Below are 25,509 nucleotides of genomic sequence, written 5' to 3' on the forward strand. Positions count from 1 at the left end.
GAGTAAAAGACCATTTTCTACTATCAATAGAAGATATGCCTGAATTAGCAACTGCTCTACATGAGGGCAAAGGTAAGCTTGAAATCCCACTGAAAGAAAGTCCGCTGTTGGAAGACACCTTTAGACATTCTACAGGCGAGTACAGTGAGATTTGGTCCTTGCATCGTCACTTTTCAAAAACCTTAGGAGATATGGACAGCAATTTCCTGACATCATAGAGCAACTAAAAATAAACAGTTCTATAAACTGTAAAAGAAATGTGCAGCAGCAGCAAAACACTTCATAGAACTCATGTGAAGATAAGACATATGAGAAAGAACAATATTTTTATGGCCTTTTATTTCCTTTAAAAGACACGTGCAATAAAATAGTTGGGACTGGAATTACTTTACTGCTTTAGCAGGTATCCTCACAAATATTTAAAGAACAATATTAGAATGATAAGGCAAAAAATCATGATTACCCCAGGAGATGGAGAAAAAGCTTTTGATACATTTTAACACCCTTTCATGACTAAAAACTCTTTGCAACTAGAAAAAGAAGAAACTTCCTTTAACTTGATAAAGAATATTTACCCAAAAACTTGCTATACTTCAAATACTATATATACAGCAAATACTGACAAGATGAAGACTTCGCTTTGAAATTATGAACAAAATGAGATGCCCACTATCACCACTTCTATTCAGCATTACACTGGAGTTCCTAGTCAGTAAAGCAAGGAACAGAAAGAAAGCTACAGGATTGAAAAGAAATGGGCAAAATGTTTACAGATAAAATATCAGAATTAGTAAGTGTTTAACACAATCTCTGAATTCAACATCAACTTGCAGAAATAAAGTGATGGATATATTATATAGCAACAATAAACAAAAAATGAATATTTAAAACATCATTACATAAAAAAACAGGTATCTAGGAATAAATTTAATAAAAGATATGTAAAACCTCTATGGGAAAAATTGTAAAAGTTCACTGAGAAACCTCAAAGAAGACCTGAAGAAATGGCTATACCATAACATGGATAAAACTTGATATTGTAAAAGTGTAAATTCTCCTGAAATGTTTTATAGATTCAATGCAATTCCAATCAAAATCCCAACAGGTGTGCGTGTGTGTGCATGTGCGCATGTGTAACTTACAAATTGACCCTAAATTGCACAGGACCAAGCTCAACTTCCCATAGGACCCGCAACTGCCTCCTCCAGGTGTATCATCCTATAGGCCCCCCAAGTTTTCAGGTGTTAGGCATCTGGCATCCTGAGACAACTTCTAGAGACAGCTGGCACCCAAATAACAGACTACCTGGTATCCAGGCAGTTTGTCTATCTCCTCACTGGTAAGTCTGCTCCTGCAGTTGTCTGATAAATACAGAGGGCAGGGCTTCCCTGGTGGTGCAGTGGTTGGGAGTCTGCCTGCCAATGCAGGGGACACGGGTTCGAGCCCTGGTCTGGGAGGATCCCACGTGCCACAGAGCAACTAAGCCCATGCGCCACAACTACTGAAGCCCGCGTGCCTGGAGCCCGTGCTCCTCAACGGGAGAGGCCACCGTGATGAGAGGCCCGCACACTGTAACGAAGAGTAGCCCCTGCTCGCCTCAACTGGAGAAAGACCACGTGCAGCAATGAACACCCGATGCAGCCAAAAATAAAAAAAAAATTTAAATAAAAAAGAATATAGAGTTTCTTTTAAAAAAAAAAAAGAAAGGGCATTGGGAGAAGGGGGCGGGAAGCCACTCTACCAGAGACAGGCCCTGACACACCTTGCCATGGTGACAATGGGAGGATGGGAAACCTGTGCCTCCTCTTCTCTTGCTTGGGAATTCCCAAGCAAAGCCTATCCCTTAATCCATGAGCTGAGAATGTCTTGGTAAGCAACAGGTGGCATCCCCAAAGGAATCCACTTTGAAACCAGGTGTTAACCCCAAGGTTAACACCTTGTATTTCACAATTTTAAAAAAATTGTTTTAAAATAATAATAGGGCCTATAGAAAGCATTCCTCTGTTCCCTCCATATTCTCAAGTCTCTTTAAGTCTTAACTTTTTTTCCCCACTAGTACAGAAGGAAACTAGAGCTATGGCTCTCCTTGACAGAAATTACCAGATAGCAGCACCTTTAACAACTGACAAGCCTAAAACCACTCTAATTGCCTGCAAAGAGGAGGTTGAGAGGTCTCTGAAGTTTCTAAAGTCCTTTCATATGAAAAGGGAGAGTAACCACCTCAAAAGTATCAGTCAGTCCCGGAAGTCTTGTGAGGCTATCAGGGAGCCCCAAGTCAAGTATCTATAAAAGGAATGGGGTTCTGTGATTCTCTTGCACCAAGCTGCTCAGGGAGCCACACAGCCAAGCCACATGTTGAGAGAGAAAACTGTACTCCATTCCAACACCCATTGCATTAGCCCAGAAAATGCTATCTGAGAACCCTGGGAGAGTTAACTGAGACTGAAGATCCTACTGGAAAATGAAAGTGCTCTAGATGGCAATGATGGATCTAAAAATAACCTATCTCGTCATGATGAAAACAGATTAATAAAGGATCACGGCATAGCAATGGGTAGTAGTCTCCTAAACATCATTATCTCCCTCTAAGGGCCATGGATCATTGTGACAATAATCAGTGGAAGAAAAACCAGGACCAAGCAAACCTAAGATGCACCAACCTCCACCAATGAACAGCACTGGGTAGAGCATGTGCCCAGCTGGATAAAATAAATGTGGCAGCTCCTATCCCCTTGCTGGCTATCTCCCATATTTAATTTGGCACATGAGGACATAAGCCATGTCACAGTTATGGTAGCAACACAAAACTGAAAACGTGTACTTCGGACCACTTCAGTTCTGCCTGGCAGGCTTCCCTACAGAGTATCACCTGACCTCAAACTATGTTACTGATGTCTTAGTCACTATATTACTCTTTAGAAAAAGGGTACATTTTACTAGCTAAGTTCAAAACCATGATGTGTTTATTTCAAAGCTTCACTGTCACTGGACTATGCCTGAGAAACTCATTTCAAAATCAATACAAAACTATTTGTCTCACCATTGGCCTGGTAGCCATCATTGCCCTAAACCAAGAAGTCCGTCTGTGAAAACATGAACCATAATATAGGCCCAGTAATTATCCTGTGTGTGTTAAAACTGGTAACAAATCTCAGCAAAATACTCCCAAAACTATTAAACTTATGTTATTAAGTTTAATAACTTAGGTTCTAGGACTATCCCTAGAGTAAAAAAACCAAAAGAAAGAACATGAAGGTGTACAGATGGCTAGAGATGTCCAAAGTTCTTAGTTTCCTAGTAACCCTGGTTTGGGAGAGAAGGTTACCTTATCCATATGGAAGATCAAATCCAATTCACAAACATTTTCGAAACACTTATCCAGAGTCTCCACAAAAACCTAGGAAACAAGGAGAAATAGATACACAAGTCACATCTTCATAAATGTCACATCTGAAAGTAAAGGGGGCAGTCAAGATACTATTTACCTTATGATAAATCTCAAACCCCCGCCCCCCCCCCAAAAAAAAAACCCACCGCAAACCTCCCAGCACTAGCTGATCACCCTACTTATCCCAATTTGAAGGGGACAATTGAGGACAGGACAATCTTGTTTTCAGTATAGCAATACAACCAGCAGACACATGAGGCTTTCTTTCCCCCTTTATAAGATGCCAGCTGATATAAAAGAATAACGATCAATAAGAATCTGTTCCCCTTGTAACAGGACACAATTGGAAACATTGGTGGTTATATTATCAAGGCTTTGACTGGAATGTCATATTTGAGAATGATGTGCATGGAATCAGATATGACCTGAGAGCTTTAAGGAACTAAAGTTGACTTTATGAAGCCAATGTTAATAAAAATGTTTTGGAAAAAAAAAAAAAAAAAAAAGAATAACGAAGTAACAGCTACTTATAATACTATGTCCTTTCCCCAAGCCTCCACATATACATATAAAAACATTTTTCATTATCATGGTGCTAACATAGCTCTGTCCTGCTAATTTCAATGAACATTAACTTCAAAACACTTTTCCATGAATCAACTTAATTAACATGCTTACGATTTTAATTTACTTTAAATATAACATTTAAACAGAAAATTTATATACAAATTTATAATTTGTATATTATAAATACTTTATAATTAAGCTATAAGGGTATAGCTTAATGAATTTTCAGAATGAGCATATCATGTAACCACCATCCAAATATTGAAATGGAGCACTACCAGTTCCCTAGAAGCCCCCTTCATGCCCCCTCAGACCGTATCCTCTCCAAAGGTAACCACCATCCTGACTCCTACCATCACAGTTTAGTTTTGCCTGTCCTTGAATTTACATAGAAGGCGTCACACATCATGTACTCTTTTCGTTTGGCTTCTTTCACTCAACAATGTTTGTGAATTCTTCCATGTTGTTGCATGTCATAAAATCTTGTACATATTCACTGCTGTATAGTATTTCATTCTTGAATTTATTTATCCATTCTCCTATAGACATTTGAGTTTTTTGTTTTTGACTGGGTACAAATTGATATAAATGGAAACTATACTTCCAACCACTCTGGAAAACTATTTGACATTATTTACTAATACTCTGTGATCCAGCAATTCTACTCCTAGGTACATACTCAAAAGAAATGCATACAAATGTATGCCAAAAAACACATATAATAATTTCATAATAGCATTATTTATAACCCTATACATTTTTAACAATGACTGAAAATCCACTGTAAGGATAACATACATAAATATGGGTTTTCAGTCACTGTACTGGGCAGTGAGCCCTTAGAATCCGGCAACTCAAGTCCTTCAGTTTGAGGAAATTTCATCAAATAATTTTGTTGAGAATTTCCTCCCTTCCATATTCCTCATCTTTCTTTTTTTGGAGCTGTTTATATTGGGGTATTCGACCTCCCATTTTCTTATCTTTTCTGTCTCATTTTCCTCTCATGTTTTTAATTTTTAAGAGATCATTCTGCTCTGTGTTTCCTGTTTATGAGCCCATTTTTGTTTGTCTTCCTTTATTTCTCTGTGGCTTAGAGATAGGGGGCTGTTTGCTTTATTGTTAAAATGAGTTGAATTTTACTGTTGGTTTTAGTCTCCATTTTCCATGTCAGAGCCTTTCCTCAGATGTCTGATTATCCTTGTTTTTTATTCATAAGAATTAAAGGCTGATTGGAAGCTCTGTAATAATGGCTATTTGCTGGGAATCCTACCCTCCACCACGGCCCTGGGCTTTTAAATTTCATTTTCCTTAGATTGGTCAGATTTCCCAGAGGAATTTTACAATCTCCTGCCTAAAGAGTAAAAGACTAGCTGTCAGAAATTTGGGAGCTGAGTGGCAGGAAAAGGGTTGGAAAGTTAGTATACAACATTCACAAGGCATATGTTCACTTAATCCCCCCGACTTGTACCATCGACTATGTCTAGAATTGGAGAAAGGACTCAGGGATCTAACTGGTTCTCAGCTTTCCTTGACCACTCCACACCCACACCACAGTGAGACTCTGTACAGCTAGCTTTGTGCCTTTTGAGGGTTCCACAGTGTGTAGCAGGTTGGCTGTCAGCTTTCTCTACTGCTGGCCTGGGGTGTGACCTCCTTGGACTAGCCAAGTGAATACCAGGCATTCATACTCTTCCCTTCTTTCAAACAATTCCTTGCTACTGTCTTCTCTCCTGTTCTCTCTGTCCTTGTGGGTATGTATGTTCTTTTAAAATTCATGTTCTATAGTTTTAAAGGAAGAAAATGAACTTAGAAGTGTGGGAGCTCCCAAGAGGACTTTTTAAAACATGAAACTGACAAAATCTAAAATTCTTAAGAAAATAAAATGTGAAAGAATACCAAGAACATTTGGACAAACAATGATAATAAGAAATGACTGGTCTTACTAGGTATCAAAATTCATTGTAAAGCTTTGGTAATTAAAGGAGTGTAATACTAAGATAGAAATGAAAGTATGGATCAGTGGGACAGAATATAAAATACTGAAACATATACATGTTTATAAGAAAACAATTTTTTTTTCTGGATGGGATAAATCATTTTCATTACTATCAAAGGCATAAACACGAGTTGGAAATTTGTTAAAAGGTCAAAGTTCATTAAAAAAAACCTACTGTAAATTAAGGTAATGTAGATTAAAATGATGTAGATTAAAATGCATCATCTGTCTCTTAAATAAAGTAATACTTCCCATAAAAAGCAAAGGTGGGCTTTTGCCTTAATGCTGAATAACGCTGGTTCTAGAATCCTGTGCAAGTCTGAGCAAAAATGCATTCTCTGAAAATTGTTTTCCACTTATTGTGAATGTCAATAGATCAAGTTCAAAGACAAGGCATGATTAAAAACTGCCATTGTCTTAAATTCTACAGGCTATGAATTTCAGATAAGTTTCACCAAAAAGTCACAGTTGACAAAACCAGTGAAGCACAGGGACACAGCACAGACACTTTGGGTTTTGAAGTTTGAGAAAATTGAAGTAGAAAGTTGATTTTGTGCAGAATACTTTTACATGCTCTAGGAAGACCCAGAATCACGACAGCTGTAGCAGTCTGTGAAAAAGTCACTATAGCCTGCTGTCACCAAGTTGCCTCCATATCTGTAGCTCCCATACCGGGTGCCAGCATTCATGTAGCCTCCAATGGTTGGCACCACCAAATCCTCTTCCTCTCCCTCTATTGCAGATGTCCCCTCCTCTGCCCTGCCCTGGTAGGTCTGGGAGTAGAGGCACTTCATTTTGCATGGAGCCTCCCATGCCAAGAAAATACAATTTTTGATAAAGATGGGAAAACTGATGGGAAAAAGATGATCTAGACAATAAATAGTGTCAGGACAAATGGCTATCCTTTGGGGTAAAAAATATTGTACCTGGGCTTCCCTGGTAGTGCAGTGGTTGAAAGCCGACCTGCCGATTCAGGGGACACAGGTTCGTGTCCCGGTCCGGGAAGGTCCCACATGCCGCGGAGCAGCTGGGCCCATGAGCCATGGCCGCTGAGCCTGCGCGTCCGGAGCCTGTGCTCCACAACGGGAGAGGCCACAACAGTGAGAGGCCCGCGTACCGCAAAAAAAATATATATATATAGTACCTATCTCAATACAGATATATAAATACCTTAAAGATATTGAGCTAAATGTAAAAAAAACAAAAAAAACTAACAAAGCAATGGCAGATCCATTTTATGCCATCTGGGTCTCTCTTGGAAATGATTTAGTCATTCTGTGGGATGCTTCTGGTTAGCTGACACTGTTCAAAGCAGCAAGTGGAGATGCTGCCTAGCACCAGGACACGTGAGGAGAAGCAGCCCATATTTCTCAGCAGCACTGTGCCAAGGGGCTGTTTTCATTAAAGAGGGTTAATGAAATTAAGATTGGTGTATTAGGGGCTTCCCTGGTGGCGCAGTGGTTGAGAGTCCGCCTGCCGATGCAGGGGACACGGGTTCGTGTCCTGGTCCGGGAAGATCCCACATGCCGCAGAGCGGCTGGGCCCATGAGCCATGGCCGCTGAGCCTGTGCGTCCAGAGCCTGTGCTCCGCAACAGGAGAGGCCCCAGCAGTGAGAGGCCCACGTACCGCAAAAAAAAAAAAAAAAAAGATTGGTGTATTAGTCTGCTTGGGCTGCCACAACAAAATACCACATGGTAGTAACTAAGTCTGTGTGGCTTAAACAACAGACATTTTCTCACAGTGTTGGAGGTTAGAAGTCCTAGATCAAGGTTTGGCAGGAGCAGTTTCTCCTCCTGGCTTGCAGACAGCTGCCTTCTCCCTGTGTCCTTGAATGGCCTCTCCTTGGTTTGTGCATGTGGAAAGAAAGAGATCTCTGGTGTCTCTTCCTCTTCATAATTATAAGAACACCAGCTGCATGAGATCAGAATCCCACCCTTAGGCCTAGTTTAACTTACTTCCTTAAAGGCCCCGTCTCCAAATACAGTCACATCGGGGGTTAAAGGCTTCAACATACAAATTTTGGGGGGACACAATTTAGTCCATAACAATTGGGTTCTCAGTAGGCTAGTGATCCAGAATAAGATGGAACAGCTCCAGAAAAGACATCCCCAGATAGAGATCAAAATGAACAGTCAGATGTATCTGTTTCTCCTAAAGCTTTCTCAAAACATCATTATTCAAGATCATAATCAAGGTCAAGAGAAAGGAAACAAAAGTCACATAATGTAGGAAGAAACCGCAGGAGCCAGAACATAATAAGCAAACAGCATGCTAATGCATGAAGGGACTGAAACGAAGGTGCTACAGACTCAGATGGCAAAATAACATGACATGAATCTAAAACTAAATTAAGAAACAAATCTGGGGAATAAAATGACAAGGAACATTCTTCTCACAAAGGAAAAGAGCAACTAAATTCATCTGCAAATGGTGAGAACAGACACAAATACAAAGAATGAAAGTCACCAAGAGGCAAAAGTCATTCAACATCTAAGTCTCATAAAAGGCATCACCTTAGTAGAAGCAAGGAATGGAAAAGGTCTTGATCCTACAAGGTTGGAAAGGGCAGACAAATTACAAGAAAAGGAAATGGTGTAAAAACAAAAACAAGAAGAAACAGCTGCAGCTACTGGAGATTCTGTTCTCAATGTTGCTGCCCTGTTGCCATCAAGAACACAAGTAACTCCTCAGGTAGCTACAGAGGCTCAAAGGGCAGCCCCACAAGCTAAACCTTTGGCAGAGATCAGAATAGCCACATTTAGCTATTATAACACAGCAGCTGTGACTCCAATGAAATTCGCTGAACAGAAATAAAAAGGAAAACACTGGATATAGTTCAGCTGATGAAGAAAGTTACAAGACTCTGAAGCAACAGGAAGTACTATGTGGAAATCTAGATGCTCAGTATGAAAAGATCATAAACTCATACACAAAGAGGAGTAGGATTGGGTCTCCCTCTTCAACGCGAGGAATGGATACAGGTTGAAAAAGATCACACATTTAAAGTATGGGAGGGACTTCCCTGGTGGTCCAGTGGTTAAGACTCCATGCTTCCACTGTAGTGGGCATGGGTTTGATCCCTGGTTGGGGAACTAAGATCCCGCATGCTACAAGGCGCGGCCAAAAAAAAAAAAAGTATGGGACTTACAGAGTTCTTGTTCTGAAGTCAGGTCCTTGTGCACCAAACAGCTAGCATTCTAATTTGCATGGATGTCATGCTGACTTTAGTATATTGAAAAATGATTTTTACCACAAAAAAGAAATGATAATTTTGTGACATGATAAAAGATGTTAGCTTGATATGGTGGTAATCATTTTGCAATATATAAGTATATCAAGTCAATACACTATACATCTTAACTTTACACAATGTTATGTGTTATACATCAATTATACCTTGATAAAGCTGGGGGAAAAAAGAAAAACATCATTTTTTGTAACTATTAAATCAATGATACTGGTGTTAGTGTTGTAATCAGGTTAAATCTACTTCTATCAAACTTGATAGGCGGGGACTTCCCTGGTGGTGCAGTGGTTAAGAATCCAACTGCCAATGCCGGGGACATGGGTTTGATCCCTGGTCCGGGAAGATCCCACATGCCATGGAGCAACTAAGCCCTTGCACCACAGCTACTGAGCCTGCGCTCTAGCGTCTGCAAGCCACAACTACTGAGCCTGCGCACCACAACTACTGAAGCCCGCGTGCCCTAGAGCCCACATGTCACAACTACTGAGCCCACATGCCACAACTACCAAGCCTGCGTGCTTCAACTACTGAATCCTGCACACCTAGAGCCCGTGCTCCGCAACGAGAAGCACGCGCACAGCAACAAAGAGTAGTCCCTGCTCACCACAACTAGAGAAAGCCCACGCGCAGCAACGAAGACCCCGCGCAGCCAAAAATAAATAAAATTTTAAAAAACAAACTTGATAGGACAATATTTTTTAGCTCATGAATTCTACTTTTCAAATATATAAAAGCTGCACATGGGATAAAATCTCACACAAATTTTTTTGCATCCACTGTCTTGTGTACCTTTGTTAACTTTTTACAGTTATTTTCATCTCTTGAAACATGAAAGAAATGTTATGTAGATTTCTTTAGACAATCTGGCCAATGTGCTACATAATCAAGCACAAATAAGCTGGGTGGCGATAATAATAAAAATGGTTTTCTCAAAAGAAAAAAAAAAGCAATGGCAATACTGGAGAATATTTTTATATACCTTCAAGCTACAAGAAGAAAGACAAGCAAACCTAACTATATAAAGTTAAAAGACAAATGGACTAGGAGAAAATATCTGCAATAAATATAACAGAAAAGGATTAGTATCCATAAAGTTAGGAAAAAAACAAACGCTTACAAATGAATAAAACAAATGAGCCAGACTTCCCTGGTGGCGCAGTGGTTAAGAATCTGCCTGCCAATGCAGGGGATACTGGTTTGAGCCCTGGTCCGGGAAGATCGCACATGCCATGGAACAACTGAGCCCATGCGCTACAACTGAAGATCCCACATGCCATGGAGCAACTAAGTCCGTGCGCCACAACTACTGAGCCTGCGCGTCACAATTACTGAGCCCACGTGCCTAGAGCCCATGCTCCACAACAAGAGAAGCCACCGCAATGGGAAGCCCACACACCACAACGAAGAGTAGCCCCTGCTCGCCGCAACTAGAGAAAGGCCGCGCACAGCAACAAAGACCCAATGCAGCCAAAAAATTTAAAAATAAATAAATAAATAAATAGATTTAAAAAAACAAAAACAAATGAGCCATTAGAAAAGTGGACAAATGCTATGGTCAGACATTTTCAAATACAAAATGACTGGTAAACAGTAAAAGATATGTGGCCTCACTAGTATTCAAGCATGCTAGGGAAAACAACAAATTTCTATTTTTTCACCCATAAGACGGCAAACATTTGAAAATATCCTTAATATTTAAAGCTGGTAAGGTTATGGGGAAATAGGACTTTGGGGAGAGGCAATTAGGCACTATCTAACAATTTAAAAAGCACACATCTTTAATTAAAGCAGCAATTCCAATTTTAGGAATCTATCCTAAAGAAACTAACACACGTGCATACAGATGCATGTGCAAGGATATCATTGCACAATAATTTGCAATAGGAAGAAACTGGGAGAAACCTGAATGCCCACAGGTAGGGTACTGAATAAAAGATTATAAATAAAAGACTATGATATATTAATATTGTGGAAAATCATGCATCACTAAAAAGCATATATGAAGTGGAAAAAGCGCCAAGACTTCTAAGTGATTAAAAAAGCAAGTTGCGGAACTATGTATGTAGTGAGATTACTTTTTACTTAAAAATTAAATAATGTATGTGACATGTGTGTCTGTGTCTGTGTGTGTACATGCATTAAAAGGCTTAATAGTGGCTACCTCTAGAAAGAGGAGTGGTATATGAGAGGGGAATGAATGCTAAGGGGGAGGACTTCTCCATTATACTTAATATATTTACTTAATATATTTAATGACCTATATGGGAAAAGAATCTAAAGAGTAGATAATATGTATATGTATAACTGATTCACTTTGCTGTACAGCAGAAACTAACACAACATTGTAAATCAACTATACTCCAATAAAAATTAATAATAAAAAAAAAAGGAATGGAATACTGATACATGCTAAGGGAATGGAATACTGATACATGCTACAACAATAGATGGATATTGAAACTATTATGCTAAAGAAGCCAGTCTTCTGTGGTCCTTCTGTGGTCCAGAAGGACCACATATTATACAAATCTATTTTTATGAAATGTCCATAATAGGCAAAACTATAGATACAGGAAGTAAATTAATGGTTGCCTAGGGCTGGAGTTAGGAGGCAGTTGGAGGGAAATGGGAAGTGACTATAATGAGTAAGAGGTTTCTTTTTGGGGTGATGAAAATGTTCTAAAGTTGGTTGTGATGATGGCTATACAACTCTGTGAATATACTAAAATCCACTCAATTACACACTTCAAATGGATAAACTGTATGGTATGTGAATTATATCCCAATAAAACTGTTTTAAAAAAAAAAACCTTACTTTTTTAAATAAAAAGAATATATCCAGGTACTACTTGTATAATTTAAAAAACCCAAAACAATGTACTTGAAATTCCAAAAAGGGGCCTACATTTATACAGAAATTTAAGTTAAACTAGAAGTAGCAAAACAATGGGAGACTGAATAATTTGAAGAAACTGGAACATGATACAGAGAAAAAGAAACTCAGTTCCATATCTCAGAATATACTGAAATAAATCTTGTGTGTGTTAAAAAGATTTAAATAATCTTTGTGCTAAAAACTTATTAAAACATTTTTTAATTGAAAACAAATGATTTGGAATTTTGTCCCAATTGGAAGATAAACTTATGACTAGTGAAGAAGTAGAGGAGATAAACATAAAGTGGATAGTTTCAACTATGCTGAAGTGCAAATAATGAAGAGCGTAAAGTAAGAATTAGAGGGACGGCTGTATAATGGTAAAGAAATATTTGTGAATATAATGATGAATAAAAGCTTAATATCCTGGGCTTCCCTGGTGGCGCAGTGGTTGGGAGTCCACCTGCTGATGCCGGAGACATGGGTTCGTGCCCCGGTCCGGGAGGATCCCACATGCTGCTGAGTGGCTGGGCCAGTGAGCCATGGCCGCTGAGCCTGCGCGTCCGGAGCCTGTGCTCCGCAACGGGAGAGGCCACAACAGTGAGAGGCCTGCGTACCGCAAAAAAAAAAAAAAGCTTAATATCCTAAAACTCCAGAATAAACCATGGGATATTAGGACCTTTTCTGAAAAACAAAACAAAACTGTACTGTAAGATTTGAAAGGAATGAATAAATGCAAGGAAATGCGACTTTAAATTCACTTCTAATTAAAATCCAACAGGGACTTTTGGGACCTTTACAAATTATTCAAAAATGTATAAGGATGAATAAATGGTTATAACTATTGGAGAATATTCTGAAAAAGAACCGCACCCAAGGGGAATAACCGGTCTTACTGGGATATGAACCTATATTAACAACAAGTAAAACAGTGCAAAATTAACACAAAGAGAAACATAACTCAGTGGAACAAAGTGAAGAGTAAACACTAAATAGCGAGTGATTACTGTGCACTAGGCATACACGGGTGTACTCTGGGGATACCTCAGTCAGCAAGTCACATTCTTGTCTGGGTTATGTTCTGGGTGTGAGAAGAATGAGGCAGATAAACAAGATCTTTTCCATTGTCACACATGCTCTGAAGGAAGTAAATAGGATGATGTGATGGGGGTTACTTCAAACAGAGTGTCAAGAAAGTCTCTCTGAGGATTAACATTTGAGCTGAGTCATGAATGAAGAAGCCAGTCTTTTAAAGAGCTGAAGAGGGAAACACCTGGGAAAAATCACTCCCGTGGATAGAACAGGTGCAAAGGCCCTGAAGCAAAAATGTACTTGGACCTGAGGAGCAGAAAGGCGGCTGGAATGGCTACAGTGAAGGTGACAGTGTATATGGTGAGATCGGACAGAGAGAGACAAAGGAGCCAGACCATGACGGGCCTTGCAGGTTGTGATAGGGAGTTTGGATTTTACTCTAAACTTAACATATTATACATTAAGGTTTCTTCAACAAGGGGAGGTATAAATGGATTATTCACATTTAATAGAATCGTTTAGAAAAAAGTTAGTTTTAAAATAAACAAAAATATACAAAGAATTACTTTTTCATTGACTATAAGACAAACCATTATTTTTGTATTAACAAAGAAAAAAATGCTGTCAATTGTAACTGTAAGATATCATCTACTGTAATATACATCCTCATGTTAGTTATTAAAGTGTGAAAAAAATGTGTATCTTACAATAGATGAAATACAATATTATAAACCAGGAACTAGACTTAACTGGACAAATGTTTCAATTATATTACAAAAGGTTTACATGAAAAAGAACATTGTAAATTCACACATGGGGGGTTCCCTGGTGGCGCAGTGGTTGAGAGTCCGCCTGCCGATGCAGGGGACACGGGTTCGTGCCCCGGTCCAGGAAGATGCCACATGCCACGGAGCAGCTAGGCCCGTGAACCATGGCTGCTGAGCCTGTGCGTCTGGAACCTGTGCTCCGCAACGGAACAGCCCACAACAGTGAGAGGCCCATGTACCGCAAAAAAAATAATAATAATAAATAATAAATTCACACATGGGAAAAGTTGGCATGATTAATAAAAATAAAAATTCAGACATTTCTGAGGTACCACTCACCTCCAAGTAGAAATTAAAAATGACGTATTTCAATGCTGGAGTTAGGAAGAAACATAAACTCATATACTTCAGGAAGCATTATAAATTAATATAACCTTCCCGAATATCTATCTAGCAACATGAATTATAATTAGAAATATTAATCCCTTGACCCAGGAATTTCATTGGGGTGTGAAGAGACACAACAGTTTGCATAAAGACTTACAGCAGTTATATTTGGGTTAATTTAAAAAAAGGAAAATGAAAACAATCAAACTAATAAAAAAAAGGAAAATGGAAACAATTAAACCATCTAGTATCTGTTCTACTGCTCTGCCACCTGGATCAGCTGAGAATACTCATTTTACCCATCCCCCATTGAAATGTTCTGCTTTGATTTACTCTTGAAATACAGAGGTTATGAAAAGGTGAGAAGCAGAAAATGCACAGTGGTCCATTCCTCCTGTCCATGTTCCTCCAAGACAGCCAAAGGCTAATGCCCCAACTACGGTGAGCTCTAAGTTTCCCCAGAATCACTCACATGAGCTTGCCCTCAGACTTCCTCAGAAAGGCCTCTTGTAAAACCCTCAGGGATACTGAAGTCAGATGGTGACACTGTTCAGCTTATCTTCTTGCGGGAGCTTTCATCTAGTAGTGGCAAATTATCCTTTCCTTACACAACTACTTACACTCAGTTTTTCCAAACTAACAAAGTATCATTTAGGGAATATACATCACATGATAAAACTATAAAGAGAAGCAAAGCAATGATCAACTTAAAAGTCTGAAGAAAGGGACTTCCCTGGTAGTCCAGTGGTAAAGAATCCACCTTGCAATGCAAGGGATGCAGGTTCGATCCCTGGTTGGGGAACTAAGATCCCACATGCTATGGGGCAACCAAACCCATGTGCCACAACTACTGAGCTCGAGTGCCTCAACGAGAGAACCCACGTGCTGCAAAAACTACAAAGCCCACTCACTCTGGAGCCCACACGCCAAAACTAGAGAGAGAAAACCCACACACCACAAGTAGAGAGAAGCCCGTGAGCCGCAATGAAGACCCAACACAGCCAAAAAAAAAGAAAAATAAAAGAAGGAAAATAAATAAATAAAGTCTTTAAAAAGTCTGAAGAAGGATGCAATGAACAAGGGAGACGGAACTGAGGAGGGACATACGGGGGCTTTGAGGTACTAGCAATGTACTATTTCTTAATCTGGGTGAGAGTTTCATTTTATTGGCATTCCTCAAACTGCATAGGCATGTTTTCCGTAGTTTTTGTATATACGTTTCACAATAAAAATTATTTAAAAAACAGCAATAATCTTATTGGGATTCTGATTGGGTTTTCAGTAATTTATAAGCTGGAAGTACAGCTGACACTTGACCAACACAGGTTTGAACAGTGCAGGTCCACTTACACTCAGATTTTTTTCAATAGTAAACACTATAGTACTATACAATCCCCAGTTGGTTGAATCTGAAGACGCAGAACCACGGATATGGAGGAACCGTGTACACGGAGGAACTGGGTATACTGTATACTGGGTATACTATAAATTATATAGGGATTTTCGACAGCACGGTGGGTCAGCACTTCTAACCCCTGTGTTGTTCAAGGGTCAACTGTACTGACAGTTTTAAAAGTTTTTTCCACAGGCAAAGCATATGTTTTATTCATTTATTTTGCTCTTTTATCATATTTTCAGTAGAATTTTAAAGTTTTCTTCATATAGATCTTACACATTTTTTACATTTATTCTTGGGTATCTTAAGGAAGGTTTTCCTACTGTGAATGGGCCCCTTTTAAATATTATATTTTCTAACTTATTATTGCTAAGGGAAAGCTATTAGTTTTTATACATTAAACTTGTATCCAGTCCCTTACTGAACTATATTGCTCATTCTAATTGTTTTCCAGTTGATTGTTTTGGAATTTCTAGGTAGATAATAATTTCATCTGCAACCATTATATATTCTGAAGCCTAGTGAAGCCAGTCACTCATTACTGCCCTTCTTCCCTCAGAACATACTTCTGCATTTCTTGGCCATTCACTTTTCCTCATAAACTTTCTCTTTACCAAGTTCTATACAATCTCCTGGATTGGGACTTCCCTGGCAGTCCAGTGGTTGAGACTCCGTGCTTCCACTGGAGGGGGCACGGGTTGGATCCCTGGTTGGGGAACTAAGATCCTGCATGCCATGTGGCATGGCCAAAAAAAAATTTTTTAAAAAAAAGATCTTCTGGATTTATACTTGGTTCCCCATTTAATCTATTGATTACTACTGTCATCTTTGCTCAACTCTTCCCAATAAGGGGCTTATAGCTCCACTGATTTCAAGTATTCCTTTATGTTTTTCCTTTAAAATTTTACAATTGTAGGGACTTCGCTGGTGGTCCAGTGGCTAAGACTCCATGCTCCCAATGCAGGGGGCCTGGGTTCGATGACTGGTCAGGAAACTAGATCCCACATGCACCAACTAAAGATCCCACGTGCTGCAACTAAGACCCAATGCAGCCAAATAAATAAATAAATAAACAAAGATTTTATAATTTTATTGGAATCAATATCAAGTATTCCATACTAAGTTAATTTCTAAACACTAAATATCCTTTGTCACTACTGTAAGTGAAATTTCTTTAATTATGAATTTCCTAGCTGTTTTCACAAAAAATAGGAAATTCAATTTTGACGAACTGATCTCATATTCTGCCATGTTGCTCATATCATTCATTACTTGCCACAATCTCCCCCCCTTTTTTTTAAGGTTTACTAGGTACATAATCAGGCTCTCTTACAGTAATAACTTACCTCTCTCCTCCTTTACTATGTTACTTCTTCATTTCTTTTTTAATCACTCATTACAAATGTTTGCTCAAATTAGAATAACAGTAAGAGACACCTTGTTTTCATAAATGCCTGTAGATTTCTCCCCTGAGATAACACTGGCTCTGGCTCTTGGTTTTAAAACTAAAATTGGCTGTTTCTGGGTGACTGGGGGAGAAGAGAAGAAAGATGTTTTCCACTGTATACTCTTGGTATTCCTTTTGAATTCTGAACCACATAAGTGTATTATTTCTTCAACAATAAATAGTTTATACTGAATAAAGAAAACATGCACTAAATAATCAAGTAAAAATGCTTCCTATTCCAATTTAAGAGTATTTCAGAAACATAATTTGGGTAATCATTTCTCTCCGCACGTACTGATGAAATTATATTAGTTATATTTTTCTTACTGTTGTAATAGAGACTCTAAGAATATGTCATTGTTAAACTGACTTGTATCCTTGGAATAAAGATTATTTGGACATAATAAATAATTCTTCTAGTATGCAGTATTCCTGAGAAAGAATTTTAGAGCTAGAAAGAACACCTAGTATACTTATAAATAAACACACATATACACACACACACACACACACACACACACACACAGAGCCAAAACATAAAACAAAAACCCTAACGCCAACAAAACTTAAATGATTTAAGACCATGCTGCTTGCTAACAGGAGAGTCCAAAACAAGAGCCAGGTCTCATGACTCCTTGGTTCAACTGATTATTCGCTAAGATTTTATTTAATAATTCTGTCCAATAAAAATATGCAATATCAGGGACCTCCCTGGTGGTGCAGTGGTTAAGAATCTGCCTGCCAATGCAGGGTACACAGAGTCAATCCCTGGTCCAGGAAGATCCCACATGCTGCAGAGTAACTAAGCCTGTGCACCACAACTACTGAGCCTGTGCTCCAGCCCGCGAGCCACAACTACTGAGCCCACGTGCTGCAACTACCGAAGCCCGCGCACCTAGAGCCTGTGCTCCGCAGCAAGAGAAGCCACTGCAATGAGAAGCCTGCGCACAGCAACAAGGAGTAGCCCCCGCTCTCCGCAACTAGAGAAAGCCTGCGCACAGCAACGAAAACCCAACGCAGCCAAAAATAAAATAAATTTTTTTTTTAAATGCAGTATCTGACTCACATTTTCTTTGTGAGAAGCTTTTGGATCATAACCAATTTACTCCATAAAATACACTTAAGCAGTATGATTTTTTAGTCTGAGTCTAAAAAATAACTTACATAATAGAGGTCTTACTGTACTAAAATCTACTGAGTCTATTAGGGAGTCAGTTTTTCATTTTACCTTTCTTATTTCATCCTGATATTGGATTCAGTGTCTTTGGATATTTATTTTTTGAGGTCAGCTATTTCAAATATATTGGCATTATAACTATGTATATCATCCGCTAAAACATTTTAATGTTTTCTACTTCTGGCTTTTATCCTCTTTATATTAGGATAATTATTTACTGATTTTATTGTCTTCTCAATGATGAAAACTCTTAGTTCCTATTATTTTTACCTTTTCTTTATCTATCTTCCCAAATCCAGTGCATGCTAAGTATTTAATAAATGTCCACGACATTATAAAGTTACACTTCTCGTTTTGTCTTGTTAATATGCATTTCTCTTTTGTCTTGAAGTGCATCTCCTCTAATAACTGCATCTCAATTTTAAAATTACCACTATATATTTTACCTTTATTTTCTAATACACTTATTATATGCACATTTCTATAGCATTCTACAGTGTATAATAATATAAAGTACATTGTCACAACTGAATTCTACAACCTAGTATTTCGGGTTTTTTTAGTTGAAATACAGTTGACATACAACATTATGTTAGTTTCAGATATACTACATAGTGATTTGACATTTGCATACATTATCATACAATCACCAAGGTAAGTCTAGCAACCATCTCTTTCAAAACAAAGTTATTAAAATATTATTGACTATATTCCTTAAGCCGTATATTATATCTTTGTGGCTCATTTATTTTATAACTGGAGGTTTGTACCTCTTAATCCCCTTCACCTATTTTGCCCTCCACCTCCATCCCCCCTTCCCTCTGGCAACCACCCATTTGTTCTCTGTACCTGTAAGTCTGTTCCATTTTTACAACCTAGTAGTTCTATATCAGATGGTGGATCCATGATTCAAACCCAGGTTTTCTGACTCTAGATCTTGAGCTCTTTCTGTTATGCCACATTGACTCTCAATGTCCAATCGAACTCAGGTGTTAAGAAAGCATTTAAAGGGACTTCCCTGGTGGTGCAGTGGTTAAGAATCCGCCTGCCAATGCAGGGGACATGGGTTCAATCCCTGGTCTGGGAAGATCCCACATGCTGCGGAGCAACTAAGTCCGTCCGCCACAACTACTGAGCCTGAGCACTAGAGCCCACACGCCACAACTACTGAGCCCACGTGCCACAACTACTGAAGCCCATGCACTCTAGGGCCTGCGTGCCGCAACTACTGAGCCTGCATGCTGCAAATACTAAAGCCCGCGCACTGCAACTACTGAAGCCTGCATGCCTAGAGCCCATGCCCTGCAACAAAAGAAGCCACTGCAATGAGAAGCCCACTCATAAAAGTAGCCCCCACTCACCGCAACTAGAGAAAGCCCACAGGCAGCAACAAAGACCCAATGCAGCCAAAAAAAAAGCGTTTAAAATTATCTCAGAGATGAATCTTTTTTGGATGTTTCTAGTATTTATTTATATTTTTATATATGATAAGTGAATATACTATATGAAAATTTAAAACTAACCATTTTAAGTCATTTTCTGAACGTGAATGGGTGTAAATAAATAAATAAAACTTAAGAGAGGGGAGACAGCAGAAGCAAGAACTACAATCCTGCAGCATGTGGGACGAAAACCACATGCAGAGAAAGATAGACAAAATGAAAAAGCAGAGGACTATGTACCAGATGAAAGAATAAGATAAAACCCCAGAAAAACAATAAATGAAGTGGAGATAGGCAACCTTCCAGAAAAAGAATTCAGAATAATGACAGTGAAGATGATCCAGGACCTCAGAAAAAGAATGGAGGCAAAGATCGAGAAAAAGCAAGAAATATTTAACAAAGACCTAGAAGAATTAAAGAATAAACACCTAGAAGAATTAAAGAACAAACAGAGATGAACAATACAATAACTGAAATGAAAAATACACTAGAAGGAATCAATAGCAGAATAACTGTGACAGAAAAATGGATAAGTGACCTGGAAGACAGAATGGTGGAATTCACTGCTATGGAACAGAATAAAGAAAAAAAAAATGAAAGGAAATGAAGACAGCCTAAGAGACCTCTGGGACAACATTAAATGCAGCAACATTCACATTATAGGGGTCCCAGAAGGAGAAGAGAGACAGGACCCAAGAAAATATTTGAAGAGATTACATTTGAAAACTTCCCTAAAACTTCCCTAACATGGGAAAGGAAATAGCTACCCAACTCCAGGAAGCACAGAGAGTCCCAGGCAGGATAAACCCAAGGAGAAGCACGCCAAGACACATAGTAATCAAACTGACAAAAGTTAAAGACAAAGAAAAATTATTAAAAGCAACAAGGGAAGAACGACAAATAACATACAAGGGAACTCTCATAAGGTTAACAGCTGATATCTCAGAAGAAACTCTACAAGCCAGAAGGGAGTGGCACGATATATTTAAAGTGATGAAAGGGAAGAACCTACAACCAAGATTACTCTACCCAGCAAGGATCTCATTCAGATTTGACGGAGAAATCAAAAGCTTTAAAGACAAGCAAAACCTAAGAGAATTCAGCACCACCAACCCAGCTCTACAACAAATGCTGAAGGACCTTCTTGTGGGAAACACAGGAGAAGAAAAGGAGCTACAAAAACAAACCCAAAACAATTAAGAAAATGGTAATAGGAAAATACATATCAATAACTACCTTAAATGTGAATGGATTAAATACTCGAACCAAAAGACACAGGCTCACTGAGTGGATACAAAAACAAGACCCATGTATATGTTGTCTACAAGAGACCCACTTCAGACCTAGGGACACATACAGACTGAAAGTGAGGGGATAGAAAAAGATTTCCCGTGCAAATGGAAATCAAAAGAAAGCTGGAGTAACAATGCTCATATCAGATAAAATAGACTTTAAAGAATGTTACAAGAGACAAAGAAGGACACTACATAATGATCAAGGGATCAATCCAAGAAGAAGATATAACAATTATAAATATATATGCACCCAACAAAGGAGCACCTCAATACATAAGGCAAATGCTAACAGCTACATAAAAGGAAATCAACAGTAACACAATAATAGTGGGGGATGTTAACACCTCACTTACACCAATGGACAGATCATCCAGACAGAAAATTAATAAGGAAACACAAGCTTTAAATGATACAATAGACCAGACAGATTTAATTGATATTTATAGGACATTCCATCCGAAAACAGCAGATTACACTTTCTTCTCAAGTGCACACAGAACATTCTCCAGGACAGATAACAGCTTGGGTCACAAATCAAGGCTCGGTAAATTTAAGAAAACTGAAATCATATCAAGCATCTTTTCTGACCACAATGCTATGAGATTAGAAATAAATTACAGGGAAAAAAAAGTAAAAAACACAAACACATGAAGGCTAAACAATACGTTACTAAATAACCAAGAGATCACTGAAGAAATCAAAGAAAACAAACAAAAGTCCAGGACCAGATGGCCTAACAGGTGAATTCTATCAAACATTTAGAGAAGAGCTAACACCCATCCTTCTCAAACTCTTCCAAAAAATTGCAGAGGAAGGAACACTCCCAAACTCATTCTACGAGGCTACCATCACCCTGATACAAAAACCAGACAAAGATGTCACAAAGAAAGAAAATTACAGCCCAATATCACTGATGAATATAGATGCAAAAATCCTCGACAAAATACTAGCAAACAGAATCCAACAACACATTAAAAGGATCATACACCATGCAAGTGGGATTTATCCCAGGGATGCAAGGATTCTTCAAAATACACAAATCAATCAATGTGATACACCATATTAACAAATTGAAGAATAAAAACCATATGATCATCTCAACAGATGCAGAAAAAGCTTTGACAAAATTCAACACCCATTTATGATAAAAACTCTCCAGAAAGTGAGCACAGAGGGAACCTACCTCAACATAATAAAGGCCATATACGACAAACCCACAGCAAACATCATTCTCAATGGTGAAAAACTGAAAGCATTTTCTCTAAGATCAGGAACAAGACAAGGATGTCCACTCTCGCCACTATTATTCAACATAGTCTTCAAAGTCCTAGCCATGGCAATCAGAGAAGAAAAAGAAATAAAAGGAATACAAATTGGAAAAGAAGAAGTAAAACTGTCACTGTTTGCAGAATACATGATACTATTACATACAGAATCCTAAAGATGCCACCAGAAAACTACTAGAGCTAATCAATGAATTTGGTAAAGTTGCAGGATACAAAATAAATGCACAGAAATCTCTTGCATTCCTATACGCTAACAATGAAAGATCAGAAAGAAATTAAGGAAACAATCCCATTCACCATTGCAGCAAAAAGAATAAAATACCTAGGAATAAACCTACCTAAGGAGGTAAAAGAACTACTCAGAAAACTGTAAGACACCGATGAAAGAAATCAAAGATGACACAAACAGATGGAGAGATATACCACGTTATTGGATTGGAAGAATCAATACTCTGAAAATGAGTATACTACACAAAGCAATCTACAGATTCAATGCAATCCCTACCAAACTACCTATGGCATTTTTTACAGAACCAGAACAAAAAAATCTTAAAATCTGTATGGAGACACAAAAGACTCCGAATAGCCAAATCAATCTTGAGGGAAAAAAAAGGAGCTGAAGGAATAAGACTCCCTGACTACAGACTATATTACAAAGCTACAGAAATAAAGACAATATGGTACTGGCACAAAAACAGAAATATAGATCAATGGACCAGGACAGAAAGCCCAGAGATAAACCCATGCACCTATGGTCAACTAATCTATGACAAAGGAGGCAAGGATATACAATGGAGAAAAGACAGTCTCTTCAATAAATGGTCCTGGGAAAATTGGGCAGCTACATGAAAAAGAATGAAATTAGAACACTCCCCAACACCACACACAAAAATAAACTCAAAGGGGCTTCCCTGGTGGTGCAGTGGTTGACAGTCCACCTGCTGATGCAGGGGACACAGGTTCGTGCCCTGGTCCGGGAAGATCCCACATGCCGCGGAGCGGCTGGGCCCGTGAGCCATGGCTGCTGAGCCTGCGCGTCCGGAGCCTGTGCTCCGCAACGAGAGAGGCCACAACAGTGAGAGGCCCGCATACAGCAAAAAATAAATAAATAAGTAAACTCAAAACGGATTAAAGAACTAAATGTAAGACTGAACACTATAAAACTCTTAGAGGAAAACATAGGAAGAACACTCTTTGACATAAATCACAGCAAGATCTTTTTTTGACCCACCTCCTAGAGTAATGGTATTAAAAACAAAAATAAATAAATGGGACCTAATGAAACTTAAAAACTTTTGCACAGCAAAGGAAACTATAAACAAGACGAAAGGACAACCCTCAGAATGGGAGAAAACATTTGCAAATGAATCAATGGACAAAGGATTAATCTCCAAAATATATAAACAGCTCATGCAGCTCAATATTAAAAAAAAAACAACCCAACCAGAAAATGGGTCGAAGACCTAAATAGACGTTTCTCCAAAGAAGACATACAGAGAGCCAAGAGGCACATGAAAAGCTGCTCAGCATCACTAATTATTAGAGAAATGCAAATCAAAACTACAATGAGGTATCACCTCACACTGGTTAGAATGGACATCATCAGAAAATCTACAAACAATGAGACTGCCCTGGTGGCGCAGTGGTTAAGAGTCCTCCTGCCAATGCATGGGACACGGGTTCAAGCCCTGGTCCGGGAAGATCCCACATGCCACAGAGCAACTAGGTCCATGAGCCACAATTGCTGAGCATGCGCTCTGGAGCCTGTGAGCCACAACTACGGAGCCTGCATGCCACAACTACTGAAGCCCTTGCACCTAGAGCACATGCTCCACAACAAGAGAAGCCACTGCTGTGAGAAGCCTGCGCACCGCAACCAAGCCCCCGCTCACTGCAACTAGAGAAAGTCCATGCACAGCAACGAAGACCCAACACAGCCAAAAATTAATTAATTAATTTTAAAAAAAAAGAAAGAAAGAAAATCTACAAAAAAATGCTGGAGAGGGTGTGGAGAAAAGGGAACCCTCTTGCACTGCTGGTGGGAATGTAAACTTATATAGCCACTATGGAGAACAGAATGGAGGCTCCTTAAAAAACTAAAAACAGAATTACCATAAGAGCCAGCAATCCCATTGGGCATGTACCCAGAGAAAACCATAATTCAAAAAGACACATGCACCCCAATGTTCACTGCAGCACTATTTTCAATAGCCAGGTCATGGAAGCAACCTAAATGCCCATCGACAGACGAATGGATAAAGAAGATGTGGTACATGTATACAATGGAATGTTACTCAGCCATAAAAAGGAACAAAGTTCGGTCACTTGTAGAGACGTGGATGGACCTAGAGAGTGTCATACAGAGTGAAGTAAGTCAGAAAGAGAAAAACAAATATCGTATATTAACGCATATATGTGGAATCTAAAAAAATGGTACAAATGAACTGGTTTGCAAGGCAGAAACAGAGACACAGATGTAGAGAACAAACGTATGGACACTAAGGAGGGAAAGAGGGTGGGATGAATTGGGAGATTGGGATTGACATACATACACTAATGTGTACAAAATAGATAACTAATAAGAACCGCTGTAGGGCTTCCCTGGTGGCGCAGTGGTTGAGAGTCTGCCTGCCGATGCAGGGGACACGGGTTTGTGCCCCGGTCTGGGAAGATCCCACATGCCGCGAAGCGGCTGGGCCCGTGAGCCATGGCCGCTGAGCCTGCGCGTCCGGAGCCTGTGCTCCGCAACGGGAGAGGCCACAGCAGTGAGAGGCCCGCGTACCGCAAAAAAAAATTAAAATAATAAAAAATTTTAAAAAAGAACCTGCTGTATAAAAATAAATAAAATTTAAAAGAAAATAATAAAATAAAATTTAAAAATTGCTATGTCCAAGTATATAACTTTTTGGAAGAGTGTAGTATATCTGAAATAAAAATACACATTTAAAATTTCCATTTATTTGTCCCAAGGTATATTAAATTTAGCTTCTTTAATTTTATCTTAACAAAATAAAATATAGTTATAAGCATGTAAATTTTATAATCTATAGCTAGAGTTTTCTATAATTGTTGTTATTAGGTTTTAATGCATGCTCCTTCTGAGTGCTTTCAACTTAACTTGTTCAGTCACTTAAAGCCTATCTAGAATATCATGTACAAAATGACGGAATTGTACTAAATTAATAGTTCCCAGTACAGGGTTCCTA

At 38.8% G+C, this 25,509-nt stretch overlaps 1 protein-coding gene across 1 annotated transcript in view; it reads right to left on the reverse strand.

The window, feature by feature from the left end:
- Nucleotides 1–25,509, reverse strand: part of AP3S2 (adaptor related protein complex 3 subunit sigma 2) — a 60,165-nt gene that overhangs the window by 28,725 nt on the left and 5,931 nt on the right. Inside the window, exon 4 of the mRNA XM_082647163.1 lies at nt 3,326–3,397. Coding sequence (XP_082503289.1) covers nt 3,326–3,397 — 72 coding nt within the window. The remainder of the gene's footprint in view (nt 1–3,325; nt 3,398–25,509) is intronic.

Source organism: Grampus griseus (assembly GCF_964374135.1).
Source record: "Grampus griseus genome assembly, chromosome: 2".
Lineage (NCBI taxonomy): Eukaryota > Metazoa > Chordata > Mammalia > Artiodactyla > Delphinidae > Grampus > Grampus griseus.